Here is a 23,139-nt window from a genome sequence, read left to right on the forward strand (position 1 = left end):
GGTGAGATGGATTGGTAAGGTTGAATAAAACACCCTTTCCATTATCCTTCAGGCATCTCGAAATTCAATTTAAACATTTCAATAAAAAATAAGATCTAAGGAGACAGGGGTCCTATCTCAGCTTTTTTGTTTGTGACTTCTTTTGGTAGATGTAAAAATCGAGCCAAACTATGCCACCGAAAAGCCCTTCCGACCTGGGCTTGCGCGGATATCAGCCTTACAAAAGTAATTTCTGGAGCCCACTGCCAAACACGCTCGTTCCAAAACTTTTACGGAAGCGCCTAGTTTTTAATAAGCACACAATTATTTTCATTCTTCTCTCCAAGGACTCAGAGAGCGGGGGCGAGGACGGGTCCCCCTCCGATTTCGTGCACGATCTAGCCAATCTGAGCCCGGATGCTAATTAGTTGCCCTCCCCAGATGAACACGCCTTTGTCGCCTGTAGGGCCGGACTACAAAGCCCAGAATGCCTCGCCCCTCCCTGATCAATGAGGGCTTATTTAAATGATCTCTGAGGTCTTGGACCCAGGCCAATCAGCTGTCAGGGCTCATGATAAATCGCAATGCATTATTGATAATAATAATTACTGGGACATGCGCGTTCTGGCCGAAGGGGGGTAAATTTCCTAACTCCAGGAATTTGTGGCGGAGTGGGCAAATTACCGCGGCTCTCCAGGCGGCCCGATGCTCGCACCATGTCGAGGCGCAAGCAGGCGAAACCCCAGCACATCAACTCCGAGGAGGACCAGGGCGAGCAGCTGCCGCAGCGGCCGGCCGCGGAGTTTGCAGATGCGGCCCCAGCGGCGCCGGCGACGGGGGAGCCGGGTGAGTGGGGCTGGGGGCGCGCACCGGGGGCGTGCAGTTTCCCGGACGTTCGTGGGACCCTCCAAGGCGCGAGCTTCGGGGAGCCAGCGGCTTGTAGCGCAGATTCTGGAACCCAGATCTGGGGGCTCGGTCCTAGAGAAGAGAGTCACCCTCATCCCCCCCCCCCCCCCCCCTTTCTTTTTCTACTCTTTCCCCGCCCCCCTCTCGTGGTAGTTCCCCCCCCAGGTCCGGCCCCTCTTGTAAGATTGCCCCCCCCCCCCACCCCCTCTTGTCCCTCTTATTCCTGAAAGGTTCCCTTCTCGTTCCTAGCCCCTCTCTTAATTGGTTCCACTCCCCTCGCTAGTAGTAACCTCCCCCCCCCCACTTGTAACTTAGGTTCCCTCCCTCTCGGGCGCCGCTTTTAAAAGAAAGACCCCGAGGGTCCCCACCTTTTCCTTCACCCCTTGGGGGCTTTTCTAGGAGGCTGGAGAAGGGGCACACCCCTAGAAGAGCCCCCCGGGGGGAGGGCGATCTGTTGCTCGCGCCCCTCCCGGGCCAAGCGGGGGGAGGGGGCGCGACCTCTCCCCACCTCCCGGAGCTGGGGTGCGAGCCACCCGCTCCGTGGAGGGCCCGAGGAGGTGGGGGAGGAGGGCCCAGTATTGCCCCTTTTCAGAATTTACTGAGGGTTTTGGCTTTTTCTCCCTGGGCTTTGCCGCCTGCGGATCTTCGCCCTAACCTTTCGGGGCCTGACCTCCAGCCATCTTTGATTTCCGACTTCCTAAAAATAACCGCGGCGAGCGCGAGGGGTGCAGGCCCCCAGGGGCCGGGGTCGCGGGCGCGCGGCCGCCCCTCTGGGGTGCACCCGCCTGGCGTTTTGCAGGGCTTTTCTGGGGCGCCCGGCTTTCCAGAAGCGCGCCCCAGGGGCCAGAGGGGAGAGGTCGGGCCAGGACTGGGCGGTCGCGGCCAGGGCGAGCTCCCGGGGCTGACCCAACCCACGCTTCCGCGGCGAGCGTCTCCGGGGTCGGGAGGCGTTCGGGACCCCAGCCCCGCCGGGAGCGGCCGGGCAAACTCCCCTCCTCCTAGTCACTTAACCGAGGCGGTTGTAGGAGCGAGTGGATTTCCCACTATCGCCCCTCCGTCCCGGCCCGCCAAATTGTCGCCTGATAAGTTTCTAGCGTACGCGTGGGGGAGGGGGCGTCGTAAACCTCCTCTTGGGCCTTGTGGGTCGCTTCCCTTCTGCTCCCCGCCTGCTTTCTAATTCCTTAGCCGCTGATGGGGGTGAGCGCTGCGCGCCCAGACGCTCTGAGCCACAATTCCGATGGGAAGGAATTGGCCACCTTCTCTTTCTTTTCCGGGAAGGGAATGTAATAACGTTTCCCAAGTTTGTAATAGGTGAATGTACACCCCTTTTTTCTCGCAAATAACATTTTTCCAGGGCAAATTAAAGAGATCGGCCTCACCAGGGGAGGCTGTGCGTTTTCGGGGCGTCTGATGGTCAGGGCTGCGCGCACCCGAGGTCCCAGGAGGATGGACTCTTCTTTGTGCCTCGGGTGGGGGGTGCTGTGGGGGGGGGGGGAGCATGGAGAGGCTCGTCGCCTGGCCCACCTGGAACAAAAGGGTTAACCCTCCGCCCGCCCGCTTCCTCCCAAGAGGAGGGGCGAGCTCCGGGCTCTGACCCCTCCCCTGGTTCTGCTCTGACCTCCCCATTCTCCTACCCCCTTCATTTTTGGTGGGCGCATGCAAGTGGTGCTTTTCGAGGTGTTTGGCACCTTTGGGGGGGAGCTTGTTACAGGGTAGCTTCTTAAACGAACGCTGGTTGGAGTTTGCAATCAGTTAACCCGAGCTGGGCTTAGGATCTCTGGCCTGGCTGTGCGCTATCTCCACGATTTGGGAGGGGGTGGGTTCGCTATTGATCGCTGGGTTGGAGCGGACCGCCGAGTTGCGCGCGGGCGCCCCCTGGAGGCCCGGCTTGGAGCAGCACGCTTTGCTGAGAGGCGGGTCCCCTCGCAGGTACCGGCTCACACCTGATGGGTGGGATGGGTTGGGGGTGGAGATGCAGAGCCCAGGGCTGGGCCAAAGGACGGGCGCCCCCGGGGACTTGAGCCGGTGGCTAGCGCGATCCCTGGCTGTACACCTGGCCTTCTTTGCCCAGTCTTTGGAATTCTTGAAAAGAATTCCTCGAGATCCTAGATTGTGTTTGCAGAGGCTCCGGTTGCCAGCATGGGACAGGAGGTAGTGTCCCCAAGCAGTACTTTTTAATGGCTGCATTTTGCATTTGAGCAGCCTGGATGTATGTACCTATCTGTGTATTATGGGTGTGTAACTATACAGATACACGTGGCTGTATAGATCTGTATCGACAGATCTGTATATATATAAATAGAGACATAGGTAGGTATAATTAAAAACAGATTGGGCCGGTCCTGTTTTGCAAGACCAATTGGAGATCCACTTGTAAAGAACGCAGTTCTAGAGGGAGGAAAATGGAGCTTGGCGATCAATTAGATTAAAAAATCTGCAGGTGGGCAGGGGACTCCGCGCTACATACGGGAAAATTAGCATTTTCTCAAAAGAATTTCGAATGCCCTTTGTGCTAAACTGGATTACAACCACCAACGATTAAGATCCCCAACTTTCAAACAAGGGCCTACCCCTGGCTGTAATGACTCGGAGGAGAGGGCACTTGGGAGTTCCTATTTTAATTGCGGGAGAGAGGGAAATCTCGTTGATAGTAGCTTGCGTGTTGCAGGCCGACTTTCTGTGCTTGGATCTGAGTTTGCGATAAAGGGGCTCCAACTTGCCCGCAGCCCCTTTTGTTCCGTTAAAAGTAAATTGCACCAGTCGGTACTTGGTCATTTAAGCCTCTGCTAGCTTCCTCATGGGTGAAGAGTTGGGGAGCCATCTTGGGAGACAGAAGATGGGGTTAACACTTCACCTCTTTTTAAATGAAGTTAGGTTTTTGGTAAGGTTTTAGAGATGTGCATTCCTGTCGGGTATAGCTTTCAGCTGTGTAACCTTGAGACCTGCTCGGTTTCTCTTGAGCTTTTGGATTTTTTTTCTTCCCTCTCTACAGTGGAGGTAAAGAATCCTGTTCAGATAATTTCAACTACAAAGAGCCAACTGTGTGCTGGGAATGTGATGAGTAATTAGTTTTGTTCAAAATAACCGTGTTTTCCATTGTATTTACTTACCGTGTCAAGATGGGTACGAGCTAATTGACAGTCTGCCGCCTACCAGGCTGGGGACCTCAAGTACATTATCTTTTAGTTCTCATTTTTACTCGTTTTGAGTAAACAGCAGCTCCCAGTTGAAATGGCATGCTCACGGTGGGTTTTAGCCATGCTCGGAATCCAAGGGACTGTTTTATCATGGTCTGACTCGGATTGGTTATGGGATGGGGTTTTCTATCAGTCCCTTTGATGAGGAAGCCACGACGAGTGTTCAGTGTTTGTGATGTGCCTTTTTGGGCTTTAGATTAAGGGATCCTTGGGAAGAGAGTTCGAAATAAAGCAGCGTTTGCATCTCACGCTCTGGGCCTTCTTGCCCTGGAAAAATGATGGGAAGAGTTGAGCAAGTTCTCCTTTTCATCAGCCCTTAACCTGTTGTACTTCTGATGCTTGAGAGAAAGCATCCGAACCGTTTTAAAAGACTCTGAATCCAGACAAGCTGCGTATCTCCAGTCACCACCATCCTTTTTTTTTTTTTTTTTTCCTCCCAAATGAATTTCACGTCTAGGTCAGTCTTTGTTCTGGAGGGGCTCTGTGGAAGGGGACAATAAAGGCCCCTGCCTGCATGGAGTTTACAAGTTTGCCTAAAAGATGAGCTCCAGTTGAGGGAAAAGGGGACATACCTCTTCATGTAAATAGCCAAACTCAGACGCTTTACCAGCGATTATAGCCTTCTTTGGTTCTTTGACTGTTTTTTTCCCTTTTCAGCAGAGCCCCTGAATTTTGATCCAAGACTGTTTGGAACAAGTTTTTAGCTCTTAATCAAGTAGAACTTAATTATAGCTCTAATTTGCCAACTATGAATTGAATTAAAGCCGTGTTACTGAAGCGTTTCTCTCCGATTGCTGAATTGAGATGTAAAACTAAACTGGTAAATGGGCACTTTCAACTGGTTCAAAGAACGTCTCCATTTCCTTTTGTTTTTTGGTAAGCAATTATCCTGTGGGTGGGGGAGGGTAGAAGATAGTGTATACTTCAGATAATCTACTCATTGTGGTTCTTTTAATATAGGAATGGGGAAAAAAGATAAGCTTGAGTCCTAATGCTTTGCTCAAGATTATGGAGGTTTTATTTTTGAAGCATTTTCAAGTCTGCAGAATGTGATTGGCTTCTAGTAGATGAGCTTTTCTTCTATACAATAGTAAGAGTATTTTCTATCCATTTGGCAGTGATTGAATCTAGGACCCCTGCTGGGTTTACTGCATTCTTCCAACTTATTGGATAACTAGATGCTGAGAGATAACATTCCTAAAATTCGGAGTGGGGGTGGGGGGGGATGGAAGAGCTAGTTGCCGGGTAATCTCTCTGAACTTTGCTTTTTTCCTTTTGGGAAGGGTTAACGTGCTGCATACCCAGCAGTTGTTCATAACCGAGCCCTCTTAACGCTGTGGCGAATACGGATTCGGTTATTTGCCGGTGGTGGTCTGGATGTGGAAGCACTTTTTACTACACATGCATTCAGAGCTGCTGTTTTAAGACCCAAGTGGGATGTTGCTGGTAATGCATGGACGCTACAGAGGAGGCCAGCCTGTGTATACAGTGAAGGCAAGCTGGTATTCAGGCTGTAAATCACTCTTGGAAACGGTTAGCTCCTTCGGGGGGGGGGGGGGGGGGGGGAAGCTTAACCTTTTTTGTGCTGTAGACCCCTTCTCAACAGAATGTATTTCACTGCAAAAAATAAAGGGCCTAGAAATACCAAGGAAACTACCTGGAAATAGTCATAACATGTGCTTCTTTATGAACACATTAAGTAAGATTAGCACAGCTGGTCAGGTAACCCAGAATTTTCAGTCCTGCAACAGCATTAATATCATAGGAAAATACCTGTTTTCTGTTGATGAAGTTACAGGTTCTGCAAATACCACTGTGGTATGTTTTCTACATTTATAATGGAAAGAGATGTTAAATTTTAGTTCAGATTAGTGAAAATAAAGATCTCATTTTTTTTCCCTTAGTCAATTTCATGGACTCCGGTTAACTTTTTTTTTTTTTTTTTACATTTATTTATTTTTGAGAGACTGAGAGACAGAGCGCAAGTGGGGGAGAGACAGAGATAGAAGGAGATACAGAATCTGAAGCAGGCTCCAGGCTCTGAGCTGTCAGCACAGAGCCAGATGTGGGGCTCGAACTCACAAACCGCCAGATCATAACCTGAGCTGAAGTTGGACGCTTAACCGCCTGAGCCACCCAGGCGCCCCTCATGGACTCCAGTTTAAGAATGCTGGTTTACAACCTGTTTTCAGTGAGGGAATATTGTCCCCAAGGGGGGGGGTGAACATTTCTTGGGGGGGGGGGGGCAGAAAATGTGATTACAGTGGTTTGTGGCCTTCGGAAGGCCCATGGTGCATAAACACATACAATATATTTGTGGCATTAAAATTTAATGGGCGGGGGGAGCCATGATTAGGAAAGAAGCTTTAGAAGCCTCCATAGAAGGATGAAATGAAGGTTTGAGGAAATAAATGACACCACTAAGTTTAGTGCCCTTGTAAATAGTATTTAAGAATCCAATCCCTGGTCATCTTCTTCTGGTTAGTCTGTTACCCTGAGTCACGTAATTATATCTGCTCGTGCCTCAGTTTCTACATCTGCGAACTGGGCACCAAGATGCTTGTTTATGTGGCTGCAAAGATGGAGTTAAGATGCATGTATTTTGTTGTTTGTGGAAGGTGGCGGTCGTTTTCTTTTGCAAAGTGGAATGGGCGTTCTTGCTTGGGCTTTATTGGGAATTTCCAGGAGTTAGAATTGTTTGAGTCCAAGGGTAGGACATGCTAATTTAAAAAAAAATTTTTTTTATTCATTTTTGAGAGAGAGACAGTGTGAGGTGGGGAGGGGCAGAGAGAGAGGGAGACCCAGAATCCAAAGCAGGCTCCAGGCTCTGAGCTGTCAGCACAGAGCCCGACGCAGGGCTCAAACTCCGGAACCGTGAGATCGTGACCTGAGCCAAAGTCGGACACTTAACTGACTGAGCCACCCAGGCGCCCCCTATCTTAAAATTTTTTTTTAATGTTTGTTTATTTTTGACAGAGAGAGACAGAGACAGAGCATGAACGGGGGAGGGGCAGAGAGAGAGGGAGACACAGAATCCGAAGCAGGTTCCAGGTTCTGAGCTGTCAGCATGGAGCCCAACACAGGGCTTGAACCCACGAACCGCGAGATCATGACCTGAGCTGAAGTCAGACGCTCAACCAACTGAGCCACCCAGGCACCCCAGGAACATGCTAATTTAAAAGAAACCATAGTATAAAAGCATATATTGAAAATTTTTCTCTTCTACCCTCAATCTTCAGGCCCATACTCTAGGACCTAGAAAGCAGCCTCAGTTTCTTTTCAGAAAATTTCCAGGTACAAATTTATATTTCTACCCACAAACCCAGATGAGACCACACACAGATACACATGCCATTCTCTACCTGTTTTCCCTCCCCTTGAAATCAATCTCAGGCATTTGTCCTGAAGGAGCACATATGACATAGATCTGCTTTTGTTTTTGTAGGGACCAAGTGCCCCCTGCCTTTTTCTTTCTGTATCCTGGTTTGTTTAACCAGAACCTTACTGCCTGACCAGGGTGCGTCGGTTTTTGTTTTTGCTGTTTGTTAATATGAGAAATGTATCCTTCTGTTATACAGAGTAAGTTCCTTGCAAAGATTCATGCTAACATGATGTAGCCCAGAGTTCTGGAGGAGCTGTCCATATGTGCGCACCTACTGCGTATTTCCCGCCAAGAGAAACTTTTTAAAAAGTTCTTTTTCAAGTTCTTGACACATAATTGCCAGGATTGCTTTTTTTTTTTTTTTCCCCCAACGTTTTTTTATTTATTTTTGGGACAGAGAGAGACAGAGCATGAACGGGGGAGGGGCAGAGAGAGAGGGAGACACAGAATCGGAAACAGGCTCCAGGCTCCGAGCCATCAGCCCAGAGCCTGACGCGGGGCTCGAACTCATGGACCGCGAGATCGTGACCTGGCTGAAGTCGGACGCTTAACCGACTGCGCCACCCAGGCGCCCCGCCAGGATTGCTTTTAAGAGTGCCGCTTAACATCCTCACAAACACCTCATTTCAAGTCTTAGGAAAGTGTGGAGATAGATACTATATTCTGAGAATTGACGCGTGTGTGTATGTGTGCGCGCGCGTGTGTGTGTGTGTGTTTCCAAATATTTTTAACTTGATTCTTGGGCTGTGACTGATTGGGAACCAGTATTAGGGCTGTAAGGAAGGAGGTACCTGTTGGGCTCCACCTGGACATAGCAGGAGTATGTTGTGTCCTAACTTAATTTATTTTTATTTATTGATTTATTTTAATTTTTTTTAATGTGTATTTTTGAGAGTGAGAGCGTGAGCAGGGGAGGGGCAGGGGGAGAGACAGACAGACAGACAGACAGACAGAAGGAGACAAAGAATCCTAAGTGGGCTCCTGGCTCCCAGCTGTCAGCACAGAGCCAGACGCAGGGCTCAAACGCAAGATCTTGACCTGAGCCGAAGTCAAGACACTTAATAGACTGATCCAGCCGCCCTGTACATTGTGTCCTAACTTTTAAAGTGACTTCGGGGGGAGGTGGGGGGGTAGAAAGATGGCAGCATGTGTCCTAGTCTCCTTTCCCTCTTGCCAACTTGACCCTCAGGCTTTTCTGTCCTCTCTAGGGGGTCTTTGAGAGGAAATAGAGTTGCAGTCTCAACAGAAGAAACATATTGTGGTAGGAAGTGTAGGAACGAGGGAGGATCTGGGCGCTGCATGCCTGGGTTTTAATATTGGCCCTGCAGTTTATCGAATGTATTATTTGGGCAAATCAAGGTCTCCTGTGCCTCAGTTTCCCCCTCTGTTACATAGAATAGCCCCTACCTCATAGAGTTGTTAATAATGTATACGTTGTTTAGAATCACACCTAGATGGGGCACCAGGGTGGCTCAGGGAGCCCTAAGTCGGTCTTTGCGTTGAGAGCCCGGAGCCTGCTTGGGATTTGCTCTCCCTGTCTCTCTGCCCCTCCCATGCTCTTGCTTGCTCGCTCGCTCTCGCTCTCTCTTTCTCTCTGTGTGTCTTACAAAATAAACTTTAAAAACAGAATTATGAGGCTCCTGGGTGGCTCGGTGGGTTGAGCGTCCAACTTTAGCCCAGTTCATGATCTCCCGGTTCGTGAGTTCGAGCACCGAGTCAGGCTCTGCACTGACAGCTCGGAGCCTGGAGCCTGCTTCGGATTCTGGGTCTCCCTCTCCCTCTGCCCCTCCCCTGCTTGTGCTCTGTCTCAAAAATAAATTAAAACATTTTTTAAAAGTTTTAAAAAATAAAAAAAGAATTATGCCTGGCACACAGTAAGTGCTCAAAAGCTATTTATGACTATTTTCATCTGTAAACGGGGCCAGTATTTAATAGGCTTGTGTGATATACATATGGGGCACCTACAGGTCCCCAGTCCGAACTGTAGTGCGGGACATAAGCCTCATTCGCGAGCTCTCCCCCGCCTTGCACACAGTAGGGAGTGGGAACTGTTAGTGACTTGGGCTTTAGATGACCGTTTTTCTACGTCTTGTTCTCCCACAGACCTAGGTGCCCTGCTAACCATTTGAGCCATTAGAGATAAAGATGGAGGAACTAATGTTCCCTGAACACCTGCTACGTCTGCACTGTCCCCACATCCCATCCAGGGTGGTGCCCCAGGCACATCAGTGGGTACTTGACTCATTTGTTAAAGTAATCGCTTCACTTAACCCAGACACATCTACCTTATGAGGGTGTCATGATTATGCATGTTTCAGGCAGATTCTGAGGGGGAAGGCTACCCTGTCACACCTGTTTACAGGCGAATGCTGCTGGATCAGCCCTAACCTGTTTTCCCTCCCCCGGCCCCACCTGTTTGTGGTGGTTTGTTCTTTTTCCCCCCCCCCCCCCCCCCCAATCCATACACACCTTGCAAAACTTCCTATTACTGGGTCTAAAATTCATAAAGATTAGGCTACCTTACATAAATTTTAAAAGAGAAATAAACTTTTTCAAGATGAACTCCTGTTTCATACTGTGGGCCTCCTGTCAAAACCCCATGGTTTTAGGGAGTGTAATCACCCAAGGAGTTGAGAAGCAAAATAAATTAGTTTGCTTTAAGGAACTGGAATTGAACGGGGCACCTGGGTGGCTCAGTAGGTTAAGCTGTTTGGCATTAGCTCAGGTCATGATCGTGAGTTTGAGCCGGGCTCAAACTGAGTCGGGCTCTGGAACCTGCTTCAAATTCTGATTCCCTCTCTCTCTGCCCTCCCTTGCTCATGCACTCTCTGTCAACAATAAATAAACATTAAAAAAAAAATTTTTTTTTTAATTAAGAAAAAGAAGCAACAATTTATTTAAAAGTAATGTGTATCGGGACTCCTGGGTGGCTCAGTCGGTTGAGCGTCCGACTTCGGCTCAGGTCATGATCTCACAGTTCGTGAGTTCGAGCCCCGCGTCGGGCTCTGTGCTGACAGCTCAGAGCCTGGAGCCTGCTTCGGATTCTGTGTCTCCCTCTCTCTCTGCCCCTCCCCTGCTCATGCTCTGTCTCTCTCACTGTCAAAAATAAATAAACATTAAAAAATTTAAAAGTGATGTGTGTCTTTCTTGGCCTTTCCTCCACACATCGGTACATTTGAAACAGGTTTTCAACAAAAATGGTCACGTTTTACATACTGTTCTGCAGCCTGTTTCTTTCACCTAACTTCTGTCTCCATGTCACAGTGTACAGAAGTGAATGCAGTTTTTGGTCTATGAGTGAATCAAAATTTACTTTTGCTGCTGTAAACATTGCTTTAAAAAGAATCCCTACTTCTATGGATCTTTGTATATTTGTGCAATTATTTGCGTGATTTAGATCTGTATGCCTAGAGTTGACTGGCTACGAGGTATACTGCCTCTGTGACTAATTAGCTGGGGGAGGGGGGGTATACATAGACTAGGATAGCCAGGAAATGAGAGCATGTAGTTTACTCTCAGGACCCAGGCATCCAGATAAAGCAGTCCCAAGACGGGCGCTTTATTTATTTTTTAATATTTTTATTTATTTTTGAAAGATACAGACAGCATGAGCGGGGGAAGGGCAGAGAGCGAGGGAGACAGAATCCGAAGCAGGCTCCAGGCTCCGAGCTGTCAGCACAGAGCTCAACATGGGGCTCAAACTCATGAACCGTGAGATTACAGCCTGAGCGGGAGTGGGATGCTTAACTGACTAAGCCACCCAGGCGCCCCCAAGATGGGCATTTTAATCTGCAGGCTATCATTAACCTCGAAGGGAATAGTGCCTAATTACAAAAGAAATATGCACACACACACACACACACACACACACACACACACACACACGGAAATCCACAGGCCAATCCTTTTTAGGAATGTAACTGTCCAGAATTGATCCTATGTATGTAATTCCAGGTATATAACAATAGTTGCAAGTTCAGGGAGAAGCGTGAAACCCTTCGTTCCCCGCCCCTCTTCCCATTCTGGGGCTTCTCTCATTATCTGTGAGGTCGTTGAAGTCTTTATCTATCGCCATGCCTTCCTTGAACATGAAAGCATTTCTGGGAATATCTGCTTGGCCTTCCTCGTCTAAATGTACTGTTTCGACAGTGTGCTGTCTCCATATTTTCGGTGAATTAGGCACTGCGGTCGTTGTTGGCGGTCGTTGTTGGCGTCTTGGAAGCGGGAGGTGCCCTGCTCACACTGAATGAGTGATTTACTGCAGTTTCTCTTTCGGTGGCCCCAGGATGGGGATGAGCACCTGTGATTTGAGCAGGTCTCCAATGTCATTTGTGTTGACTGCATGAAATTCACTTGCCTTTACAGGCAGACCCCGAGTAGGGTGCAGAGCTCTAAGGGGATTATTTTAATAATAAATTGTGTGAGTTTCCTGGGGTTGCCATAACAAATTGCTACAAATTGGATGGCTTAAAGCAAAAGAAATTTAGGGGCCCCTGGGCGGCCTGGGCAGTTAAGCGTCCGACTTCAGCTGGTGAGTTGGAGCCCTGGGTCTGGCTCTGTGCTGACAGCTCGGAGCCTGGAGCCTGCTTCGGATTCTGTGTCTCCCTCTCTCTCTGCCCTGCCCATCTCGAGCTCTGTCTCTCTCAAAAATAAGTAAACATTAAAAGAAAATTAAAAAAAAAAAAACAAAACCCAAAAACAAAACACAGAAATTTAGTCTAACCTTCCTGGAGGCTAGACATCCGACATTGAGCTATCAGTGGGGTCCGTCCCTTCTGGAGACTCTGAGGAAGAAGCCATTCCAGGCCTCCTTTCTACCTTCTGATGGCTTCCCACAATCCTGGCTTAGGGCCACATAACTCTTTCACGTGGCTTTTATTCTGTTTCGTCTCTTTCCCCTATCTCTTTAAGGACACCCGGGCATTGGGTTAGGGACTCACCCCAATTACATTTGCAAAGACCCTATTCCAAATCAGGTCATGTGCACAGGTATTGGGTATAATGACTGGGACGTGTTTTTTTTGGGGGGGGGAGGTTATCACAATTCAACCCCCTGCATAAGTTCCCTTTTACACTCTCCTAGGCCTGTGGGGATGGGACCCAGGTCGCCGGGGCCTCTGCGTTGTGAGCTGTGGTTTTTCCCTGGAAGTTGCCCCGCCTCCTTTCTCGGGCAGAATTCTTAGCTTCTTCTCTCTTGTCCCAGGTGCTCCAATGAACCACCCAGGGAGCAGCAATGACGTCGGCAGGGCTGGGGCGTCAGGGAAGAGGCCTCGTCGGGAGGAGACTCACGTCTGCGAGAAATGCTGCGCAGAGTTCTTCAGCCTCTCCGAGTTCTTGGAACACAAGAAAAGTTGCACTAAAAATCCCCCCGTCCTCATCATGCACGACAGCGAGGGGCCGGTGCCTTCAGAAGACTTCTCCGGGGCGGTGCTGGGCCACCAGCCGCACAGCCCAGGCAGCAAGGACGGTCCCAGGGAGGATGGCGGCGGCCCGGGGGACACGAAGGAGAAGCTGGGGGCCGAGTCCGTCGTGTTCTTGAAGACTGAGACGGCCCCGCCGCCCGCGTCCCAGGACGTGAGCTGTCTGCCCAAAGCCAAGGTGGCCAGCACCAACGTCACCCTCCAGGCCCTGCGGGGCACCAGGGTGGCCGTGAATCAGCGGAGCGTCGAGGCGCCGCCGGCCCCCGTGCCCGGCGCCAGCAGCATCCCGTGGGTCCTCGAGCAGATCCTGTGCCTCCAACAGCAGCAGCTGCAGCAGATCCAGCTCACGGAGCAGATCCGCGTCCAGGTGAACACGTGGGCCTCCCACGCCCTCCACTCCGGCGTGGCGGGAGCCGACACCCTCAAGACCTTGGGCAGCCACGTGTCCCAGCAGGTGTCTGCGGCCGTGGCCCTGCTGAGCCAGAAAGCTGCAGGCCAGGGCCTGGCTCTGGACGCCTTGAAACAGGCCAAGCTACCTCACGCGCACATCCCCGCCACGAGCGGCTCCGTGTCCCAGGGGCTGGCGCCCTTCGCCCTGAAGCCGGACGGGACGAGGGTCCTGCCCAACGTCGTGTCGCGCCTTCCCGGCGCCCTGCTACCTCAGGCCCCCGGCTCTGTGCTCTTCCCGAGCCCTTTCTCCGCCGTGGCGTTAGACCCGTCCAAGAAGGGGAAGGGGAAGCCACCGAACGTGTCCCCGGTGGAGGTCAGACTCAAAGACGAGGCCGTCCTCTGCAAGCACAAGTGTAAGTACTGTAGCAAGGTTTTTGGGACCGATAGCTCCTTGCAGATCCACCTGCGCTCCCACACCGGCGAGAGACCCTTCGTGTGCTCTGTCTGTGGCCACCGCTTCACCACCAAGGGCAACCTCAAGGTGCACTTTCATCGACATCCCCAGGTGAAGGCGAACCCCCAGCTGTTTGCCGAGTTCCACGACAAAATGGTGGCGGGCAATGGCATCCCCCGTGGGCTCTCTGCACCGGTCCCCGTAGACGACTCGAGCCTCTCGTTAGACAGCAAACCCGTCCTCGTGACAGGGACCCCCAGTGCAGGGCTACCTCAGAATCTCTCTGCGGGGACTAACCCCCAGGACCTCGCGGGCGGCCCCCCGCCCGGCGACCTGCAGCCCGGGCCTTCTCCAGAGAGCGGGGACGGCTCCCTGCTGCTCTCCGGGCTGGGGCCACACCACAGTTCCCCCAGGGTCGGTGGCTTCCAAGGGAGCGGGACACCCGAGCCGGGGTCGGAGACCCTGAAACTGCAGCAGCTGGTGGAGAACATCGACAAGGCCACCGCCGAGCCCAACGAGTGTCTCATCTGCCACCGGGTCCTGAGCTGCCAGAGCTCCCTCAAGATGCATTACCGCACCCACACCGGGGAGAGGCCGTTCCAGTGCAAGATCTGCGGTCGGGCCTTCTCCACCAAGGGCAACCTGAAGACGCACCTCGGGGTGCACCGGACCAACACGTCCGCAAAGACGCAGCATTCGTGCCCCATCTGCCAGAAGAAGTTCACCAACGCCGTCCTGCTGCAACAGCACATCCGGATGCACATGGGCGGCCAGATTCCCAACACGCCGCTGCCCGAGAACCCCTGTGACTTCGCGGGCCCCGAGCCAGTGATGGTCGGCGAAGACGGCGGTGCGGGGGCCGTCTGCCACGACGATCTCATCGAAAGCATCGACGTCGACGAGCTCGGCCCCCAGGAGGCCCCCGGGAGCTCCTTGAAGGTCCCGCTGCCCCTCCCCAGCGGGCAGGCCGCGTCCCCCACCCTGGGGTTTGCCGTGACGGCTGCTTCCCTAGACGCCCCCGGGAAGGCGGGTCCCGCTCCTCTCATCCTGCAGCGGCAAAGCAGCAGAGAAAACGGTTCGGTGGAGAGTGACGGCTTGACCAACGACTCGTCCTCCTCGGTGATGGGAGACCAGGAGTACCAGAGCCGAAGTCCGGACGTCCTGGAGACCGCGTCCTTCCAGGCGCTGTCTCCCGCCAATAGCCAGGCAGAAAGCATCAAGTCCAGATCTCCCGATGCCGGTGGCAAAGCAGACAGCGCCGAGAACAGCCGCCCTGAGATGGAAGGTGATAGAGCTTTGGATTTCACTTAGGTCCATTTTGGGCACGAGGTCATCCCACAGGAACCCGGGTCGAACGTCACAAACGGACAGTGTGATCTTTGCAAAGCAGCTCTCCCTCGCTAGGGCAGTTATTTAGCCTCTCTGGGTAGACGGAGATAATAACTCCCCCCGTCCTAGTACTCACATCGTGTTCTTTGCGGTGGTTAACGCGCACCGGGGATGGACGGCAGGCTTGTTGGTCTTTACTTTTGTGTGTGAGCCCCGGGGAGACCCTTGGGTCATCTTCGGGAAGTGCTCCGGGAGGAGAATGTGTGCAAAAGTGGGCGCACGCCTTCTTGGCCACCGAGATGAGTCCTACCTAGTTCTTGCTTCTGAGGTCCCGTCCCGCTCCCTAATGTAAGGTCCGCAGGTTAATAAATGTTTACAGGGAGAGAAAGAATCTAACCCATGATAAACGCACACGTAAATCGTGGGGTACCTGTTGGTGTCGTTAATACTTGTCTTTAAGTAGTAGTCTCTCGGGGCGCCTGGGTGGCTCGGTCGGTTAAGCGTCCGACTTCGGCTCAGGTCACGATCTCACGGTCCGTGAGTTCGAGCCCCGCGTCGAGCTCTGTGCTGACAGTTCAGAGCCTGGAGCCCGTTTCAGATTCTGTGTCTCCCTCTCTCTCTGCCCCTCCCCTGTTCATGTTCTGTCTCTCTCCGTCTCAAAAATAAATAAACGTTAAAAAAATTTTTTTAAAAAGTAGTAGTCTCTCTACATCCAACGTGGGGCTCGAACTGCCGACCCCGAGGCCAAGAGTCTCGTGCTCCACCGACTGAGCCAGCCAGGCGCCCCTTTTAAAGATAAAAACGTCTGATGCAGGAGCTTGAATTTCAGGTGTTTCCTGTCCATACCTCTCTGCCCCAGTGGTGACTTTTCGGAAGCGTTTGAGCTGTCGCTCCCCGAGCGGGTCAACACGCTAAGGAGGAAAAGCCGCCTCCGAGGCGCACGACTCCAGAAAGCCGTTTCCTGGCTGTCGATGGGCAGTGGTCATCACAGCTCTTTTTTGGTTTGAGAAGGAATGAGTATGGGATGATAAAGGTCTGGGGTTTCTTTTCTCTGGATACTAGGTCGTAGCAGCCTGCCATCAACATTTATCCGCGCCCAGCCAGCCTATGTGAAAGTCGAAGTCCCTGGCGCGTTTGTTGGACCTGCGACCGTGTCCCCAGGCATGACTCCTCTGCTGGTGGCCCAGCCACGCCGGCAGGCCAAACAGCACGGCTGTGCACGGTGCGGGAAGAACTTCTCCTCGGCGAGCGCCCTTCAGATTCACGAGAGGACTCACACTGGGGAGAAGCCTTTCGTGTGTAACATATGTGGGCGTGCCTTTACTACCAAAGGCAACCTGAAGGTGAGTTTCTTCAGGCTCCCCGCAGGGATGGGGCTAGGCGTTGGCCAGCACAGCTCTGTTGGTGTCCCCCATTCGTGATGAATTCTTCCATTAAGACCAGATGGGATGGGGGTGCCCCGGTCGCTCAGTCGGTTAAGCGTCCGGCTTCAGCTCAGGTCGTGATCTCATGGTTCGTGAGTTCGAGCCCCACGTCGGGCTCTGTGCTGACAGCTCGGAGCCTGGAGCCTGCTTTGGATGCTGTGTCTCCCTCTCTCTCTGCCCCTCCCCTGCTTATGCTCCGTCAAAAATGAATAAACCTTAAAAAATATTAAAAAGAAAAAAAGACAGAGGTTAGTAACTTGTGACAAAATCCTAAGAATGTTCAACTCGGGGGTGGGAGGGGCGGGCTTTTGTTCTTTTCTCAAGTTCTCTGTATCTTTTCAATTGTAAAAGCAGATTTCACCCCTTTGAAAAGTTTGAAGGCCATTGGATTAGAGAATACCTATTCTTGGGGCGCCCGGGTGGCTCAGTCGGTTGAGCGTCCAACTTAATCATGATCTCTCGGTTCGTGGGTTCAAGCCCCGCGTCAGGCTCTGTGCCGACAGCTTGGAGCTTGGAGCCTGCTTCCGATTCTGTGTCTCCCTCTCTCTCTGCCCCTCCCCCGCTCATGCTCTGTGTCTCTCTCTCTCAAAAATAAATAACCATTAAAAAAAAAAAAAAAAGACCAGATGGCATACTGTATAGTCTTATCTCACAGCTGGCTCTTGAAATAATTCATTAGACAGTATGTTTTCTCACATCACAACATGTCTGAAATTGGGATGCTTCTTATGGTCAGTGCCTGAAATTGGTAATTTTTTTTTTTCTTTTTTCTAATCTTAGGGGCACAAGGAATAGTGATGCATTTTACAAAGGATGCTGTCTAGGAATAGGACACATGGTCTATTAGAGATGCTCTTGTCTCTTACTACGAAGTAGTTACACTTTAAGGTGGTTTTCCCTCCAATATTGGGGCAGACCATGACCTCTTTCAACAATAATCGAGTAGATAGGTAAAATCTAGCCTGGAAGCCAGTGATAGATGTCACATAGTATAATGTATGGAGAAATCATTTATGGGTTTGTGTGTGCTCATCCAGACTTGATGAGCACCCTGTATGTTTTGTTTTCCTAGCCTGCTAGGTTGAAATAAATAGCAGGAGTTAAACATTTATAGGATCCAGTGCCAGTGCAGTTAAAAAGAAAAAAGGCCTCAGGTTATCCGCTGTGCTTTCGAAACTGAGCAGCTGGGTCCTTCTGGAGAAGAGCCTGATGTCAATTGGGACAGTCCACCTGAGATTTTCCCTGGGGAGCTGGGAAGGAGACCTCCCCCACCTGAGGCCTGAACGTGGCCTGTGTAAGCACAAGGGATGAGAACTGGGGACCTGGGGTTTTCCCTTTTGCCCTGCCTGTGGTTTGTGGGAACTGGGCCTCTAGATCTCTGCCTGTCTCGGATGAGTAGACTGATTGAATTCTTTGTGGTTCAAATAAAGGTCGAAACTTAAAAGTTGACCAAGGAGACCGTATATCATTTAAAAAATGAAACGTACTTATTCTAAAAGCAAGCTGTCCTCTTTGATTTATTTTTTAAGTTTGTTTATTTTTGAGAGAGTGCGAACAGGGGAGGGGCGGAGAGAGGGGGAGGCAAGAGGGTCGGAAGGGTGGTTCTGCACTGTCCACACAGAGCCCGACGCGGGGCTCGAACTCACGGACCGTGAGATCATGACCCGAGCCAAAGTCGATGGTGCCAGGTGCCCCCAAGCTATATTCTTTTAATTTTTTAGTTGGTGAAAACGACTAGGTAAGGCGCATGAAGTAACTTCATTTCTAATACCAACTTCTAGGAACAGAAAGCTTAAATTACTTCACAGGCCCGGGGATCAGCCCAGGGAAGGTCTGGAGCTGCTGTGTTTGTTTTTGTTTTTGTTTTGTTGTTGTTTCTCTCTGCACAAGTGGCTTTGGGCAGATGGCTCCTTGTGCCTCAGTTTCCCAGTTTCCCATGACTCACCAACGGTAGTGACAACTTCAGAGTGCTCCTAAAGATTAAATGAATTCTATTCCTAAATGTTTCAAATTGTGCCTGGAACATCTTAACAGCTTGTAGCGATTAAGAGCAGGTCACTTCTGAGCGCACTTGGCCAGATAACTACTAACTTCTCAGGATGTCAGGAAAGCTGAAATGGGGCACCTGGGAAACCTAGTGCCCATCACATTCTCCCCACTCTTCTTTTTTTTTTTTTTTTAGGTTTATTTGTTTTGAGAGAGAGAGAGACAGTGGGGAAGGAGCAGAGAGAGAGAATCCCAGGCAGGCTCCAAGCTGTCAGCGCAGAGCCTGATGTAGGGCTTGAACCCACAAACTGTGAGATCATGACCTGAGCCGAAATCAAGAGTTGACGCTTAACTGACTGAGCGGCCCAGGCACCCCTCTTCCGACTCTTTTTGAAGAAGCTCAAAGGGAGTTAGAAACTCAAAAGCCAGACTTTTCACTACTCTGGAGTAGTGATGACGATCATTGACGTCCTGTGTATCTGGTCTGTCCGTGCCGTCATCAGGGCAGCATCTGTTCTGTTCCAGAGTTATTTTTTTAACTCACATTTTTTATTCAGGTAACGGTGGACTCCCGTGCAGTGAGAATTCACAGATCCTTACACGCTCTGCCCAGTTCCCCCAGTGGTAGAATTTCGCGAAAACTGTGATGTAACCGATAAGAACCAGGATATTGGCATGGACGGAACCTACTGGTCTCCTAGATTTCCCCCCATTTTATTTGTACTCCACGTGTGTAAGTGTGTTACCTTCTGCACAACTGTGTAGGTTTGTAATTCACAAGGTTTAAATTTAGCACTTGAGAGGATACATAGTATCCTAGTATTTGAGCCTGACACATAGTAAGGGTTCCTGTAGGTGCACCCTGGAACGGTGGGACGGGGACAGAATTGGAGCCTGTGGCCCTGCCTCGCTGGGCTTTACTTGCCTCTAGGCAGGAATGTGGGCCCCTGGTTGCCAGATCCGCCGCTTCCTCCCCTCCCCCACCCCAAGACGAGAGGACAGATAATCTGGATTTTTTAAATTAAGTTCGAACCCACATGCACACCGACTGGCTTGCCAGCATGCGTTCCGTCAAGTCCCCGTTTTGGTGGGAACCTCTCTGTTCCTGTTCCCACAGGTCCACTACATGACGCACGGAGCCAACAACAGTTCTGCACGCCGAGGGAGGAAGCTGGCCATCGAGAACACCATGGCTCTGTTAGGAACTGATGGGAAGAGAGTTCCCGAGATGTTTCCCAAGGAAATCCTGGCCCCTTCGGTGAGCGTGGACCCAGTCGTGTGGAACCAGTACACCACCATGCTCAATGGAGGTCTGGCCATGAAGACCAACGAAATCTCCGTGATCCAGAGCGGCGGCATCCCCGCGCTCCCAGTTTCCCTGGGGGCTAGCTCCATTGTGAACAACACCACTATCTCCAAGATGGACGGCTCCCAGTCTGCCCTCGGTGCCGAAGTGGAAAAACCGGGCGCTGCTGACGGTGTCCCCAAACACCAGTTCCCTCACTTCCTGGAAGAAAACAAGATTGCAGTCAGCTAAGCTCCCGGGAGGGATCCCTGGTTGAGGGAGAAATGCAGAGGCAGAATGACCTCCCCAACTATACTTTCCCCCCCCCCTCCTTTTTAAAAGAACCCATCCCCTCCTGTTTGTTTTCTTACTGATGTGCAAATGATGTTTACAGTGTGAGATCACAACCTCAGGCAAATCCTACAATCAGATGTTATGCTGCTTTGCAAAAAAAAAAAAAAAAAAAAAAGAAAAGAAAAAAAAATTGAAAAAAGAAAAATCGAAAAAAGAAAAAATTGAAAAACAAAAAAAAACTAGAAAAGAAAAAATGCATACTAAAACAAAAACAGACTAGAATTTTTTTTTTTTTTTAATTTTGGAAAGAAGCGGGTCTTGCAAAGTAGCTTTGTTACTTGCGACAAACTGTATACATAAAACCTTTGTACAACCTAGAGTAACTATTTCCAAAGACGATCCCCTTGTTTCAAGTTGGAACTTACTGAACCACAGTGGAAAAGGCAACTGTTAGCCTAATTGTGGGGGGTGCTGTATACTTCCCCAGTGACTGTCTGTATGCGGGTACACGGACAAGATCTGGCATCTGTTTAGGGACCTGTTTTGTATGACCCCCAACCCTGCACCCATCCTTTGTTTTTTGTTTTTTTCCCCTGAATGTACTTTCTTTTTTTTCTTTTTAACTAAGGTTGTCAAACGAATTCCAAAATTCCTTCAACCTTGGAACCTTAAATAGAATGCCCTCAAATGGACTGATTTTTGTCCTTAGGGAGTCAATGCGTGTTGCTGCTTATTTAAATACAGTTCAGTTGGAACCCCGAGAGTGCCAATGTACTCCCTATGCTTTGCAAATGCCTCCTTCCTGAACCAGCAGGAGAGGTGGCCTTCGCAGGGACCCTCAGGTGACTTATTTTGGTTTGCCAGTGCCTACTCTGTGGAACGGGGTTTCCATTCTTTAAGAAACTCATGGAAGGGCATGTTTCTTATAGGTACACATACTAATTTGTACAAAAATGTCCTTGGTGCAACTTAAATGCCAAGTAATTGTGAAGATTGTTTTTGAGTATTGCATGAAGGCTACGAACAGGCAAGTCATGGGTGTGAAAGCTTTAATTTATCTACCTCATTTATTTTTATTTTTGTAGCCATAGTCTCTATTTTCCTATTTTATGACCGCTGAAGTGTTCTGACGCCCTGTCTTCAACCTGAGTTGATGTATGGTGGGAGTGACTGGACATTTAAGATTATCTTTATGGTTCTTTGTTGTAAACTCCCCCTCCCCCTGTTTGTATATGTAATATGAAGCAAATGAGGGCACATTGCTCTAATGGTGTAACAAGGAAGGAGAAAGAAAGACCTTAATTTCTGAGTGGAGAAGTCTCCTTCATGTGGAAAAGTAGATCAAGACTGTTATCAAAAGTTTGTGTTATTGCACCTGACCTTAGGATCCAAAAAAAAATTTTTTTTTTTTTTTTTTTTTTGCCACATTGTGCCTTTCTTCCTGGAATTGTAAGTGGGACACAATACCTTGTACCTGTTTACACTGTGAAGTGGATATTGTTACAGAGAACACCAGAGGCTTTCTTACTGTCAAGCAAACAAATGCCTTGTGAATGTATGATCTATGGAGAAACCCCTGTAGTTTTACCTGCTGATGCTGTCTGTGTTGTTGGAGAATAAATTTCGGATGTTTTTTTTTTTGTCTTCCCCCCCCACCGGGCGCGTATGTCTCTGGTTAGTTTCTGCTCTAAACCTGAGAGTTCTCATTTGAACAATCGCTTGCCCTCGTGCCCCCCGCCGCCCCCCCCAGGTCTTAGAATCGAAATACATGCGCTTATGTCCATACTGGACCCATTTCTCAAGCACACACAAAGAACGACTTGCTGGTTGTTCTCTTGCTTTCTTCAGGCATACAAGTTGTGTTAGAGTAAACTGAGTCTAGAGAACTTTTGCTTGTGTTCCCTTGTGACCACATACGGCTTATCGTGCTGTAGATTACCCCATATTTCAATCCCAACCTGGTACAAGTCATGGGGCAGAGAACCACGTAGGAGGTTGCACTTAATTCCGAGAGAAGATTGTTTGGGTGGTGGAAAAGTACCCCCTGGGGAGAGACACAAAGGCAAGACCAGGTTAGTGTCCAACTGGCAAAGTACCCTGTTACCTCCCTTTTGTTGTGTTTCTCTTTGCAAACCCAGTGGCAAGAACCAGCATCAGATTCTAGGAGAATCTTCCTGGGTGAAGATAGGACTACATCTGTGATGGATCTTCCTGACATCAGAGAAGGCTGGGGGATTATGTTCTCACAGCCTTTAACCTGATAGGAGCCCTGCATGGCAACTTCCTTTGCAGGTGGATGCCCTCTCCAAGGTTTGTTTGTCCTTTGGCCTCAACTCCTCTAGATTTGGGGTGGGATGGTCACTCTTGACTCCGAAAGCAAGATTAACGAGGTCCTTCAGATAACTGAAGTGGAATTATCTAAGCCAATATGCGCTGGTCCCAAGTGTCTATGCTGACCCCTTCTCTCACTTGATAACTAACCCACAGTGAAGTTTTAGGTCTAGATTGAAATGTTTGAGGATTATTTTTACTTGCGTGAAAGTCGTTTCCTCTTCTCCCAACATGTTTCAGACGTTATTTCAAGGGAACAGCCGTTTCTGGCTAATCCTTGTTAAATACCCGCGGTAATACCAAATTGTTCAATCAGCTATTGGCTGGACAAACTCTTGTTTTCCTCCAAACTATTAAAAAGCTTTGGTCATCATTGTGGCATAGTTTTCCTTCCACCCAGTTAACTGCAGGGTAAATTCTTCCTTGAGGGATTGCATGTTCCTTTATGGGTTCTGTGCATTCAAAGCTTTTTTTTTTTTTTAATTAAAAAAATTTTTTTTGATGTTTATTTTTGAGACAGAGGGGGACAGCACGAGTGGGGGAGGGGCAGAGAGAGGGAGACACAGAATCCGAAACAGGCTCCAGGCTCTGAGCTGTCAGCACAGAGCCCGACGCGGGGCTCGAACTCACGAACCATGAGATCGTGACCTGAACCGAAGTCGGACACCCAACCGACTGAGCCACCCAGGCGCCCCTGAAAAAAATTTTTTTTTTTTTTTTCTTTTTTAAATTTTTTTTTTCAACGTTTTTTATTTATTTTTG

The 23,139-nt window shown here is 49.9% G+C and overlaps 1 protein-coding gene across 1 annotated transcript; it reads left to right on the forward strand.

Moving 5' to 3' along the window:
• The first annotated feature begins 228 nt into the window (after nt 1-228).
• On the forward strand, nt 229-20,071 carry SALL4 (spalt like transcription factor 4). The gene is made up of 4 exons (XM_049649852.1): nt 229-825; nt 12,668-15,013; nt 16,120-16,400; nt 19,585-20,071. Exons 1-4 carry the CDS (start codon nt 696-698, stop codon nt 20,002-20,004), a joined length of 3,177 nt encoding a protein of 1,058 aa, XP_049505809.1. The 5' UTR covers nt 229-695; the 3' UTR covers nt 20,005-20,071.
• The last annotated feature ends 3,068 nt before the right edge of the window (nt 20,072-23,139 follow it).

The sequence above is a fragment of the Panthera uncia genome (assembly GCF_023721935.1).
Source record: "Panthera uncia isolate 11264 chromosome A3 unlocalized genomic scaffold, Puncia_PCG_1.0 HiC_scaffold_11, whole genome shotgun sequence".
In the NCBI taxonomy this organism is placed as follows: domain Eukaryota; kingdom Metazoa; phylum Chordata; class Mammalia; order Carnivora; family Felidae; genus Panthera; species Panthera uncia.

Coding starts and splice junctions, on each gene's coding strand:
- SALL4 (XM_049649852.1), top strand. CDS start 696: ATGTCGAGGCGCAAGCAGGCGAAACCCCAGCACATCAACTCCGAGGAG. Junction 826..12,667: donor GCCGGCGACGGGGGAGCCGG/GTGAGTGGGGCT, acceptor CTCTTGTCCCAG/GTGCTCCAATGAACCACCCA. Junction 15,014..16,119: donor CAGCCGCCCTGAGATGGAAG/GTGATAGAGCTT, acceptor TCTGGATACTAG/GTCGTAGCAGCCTGCCATCA.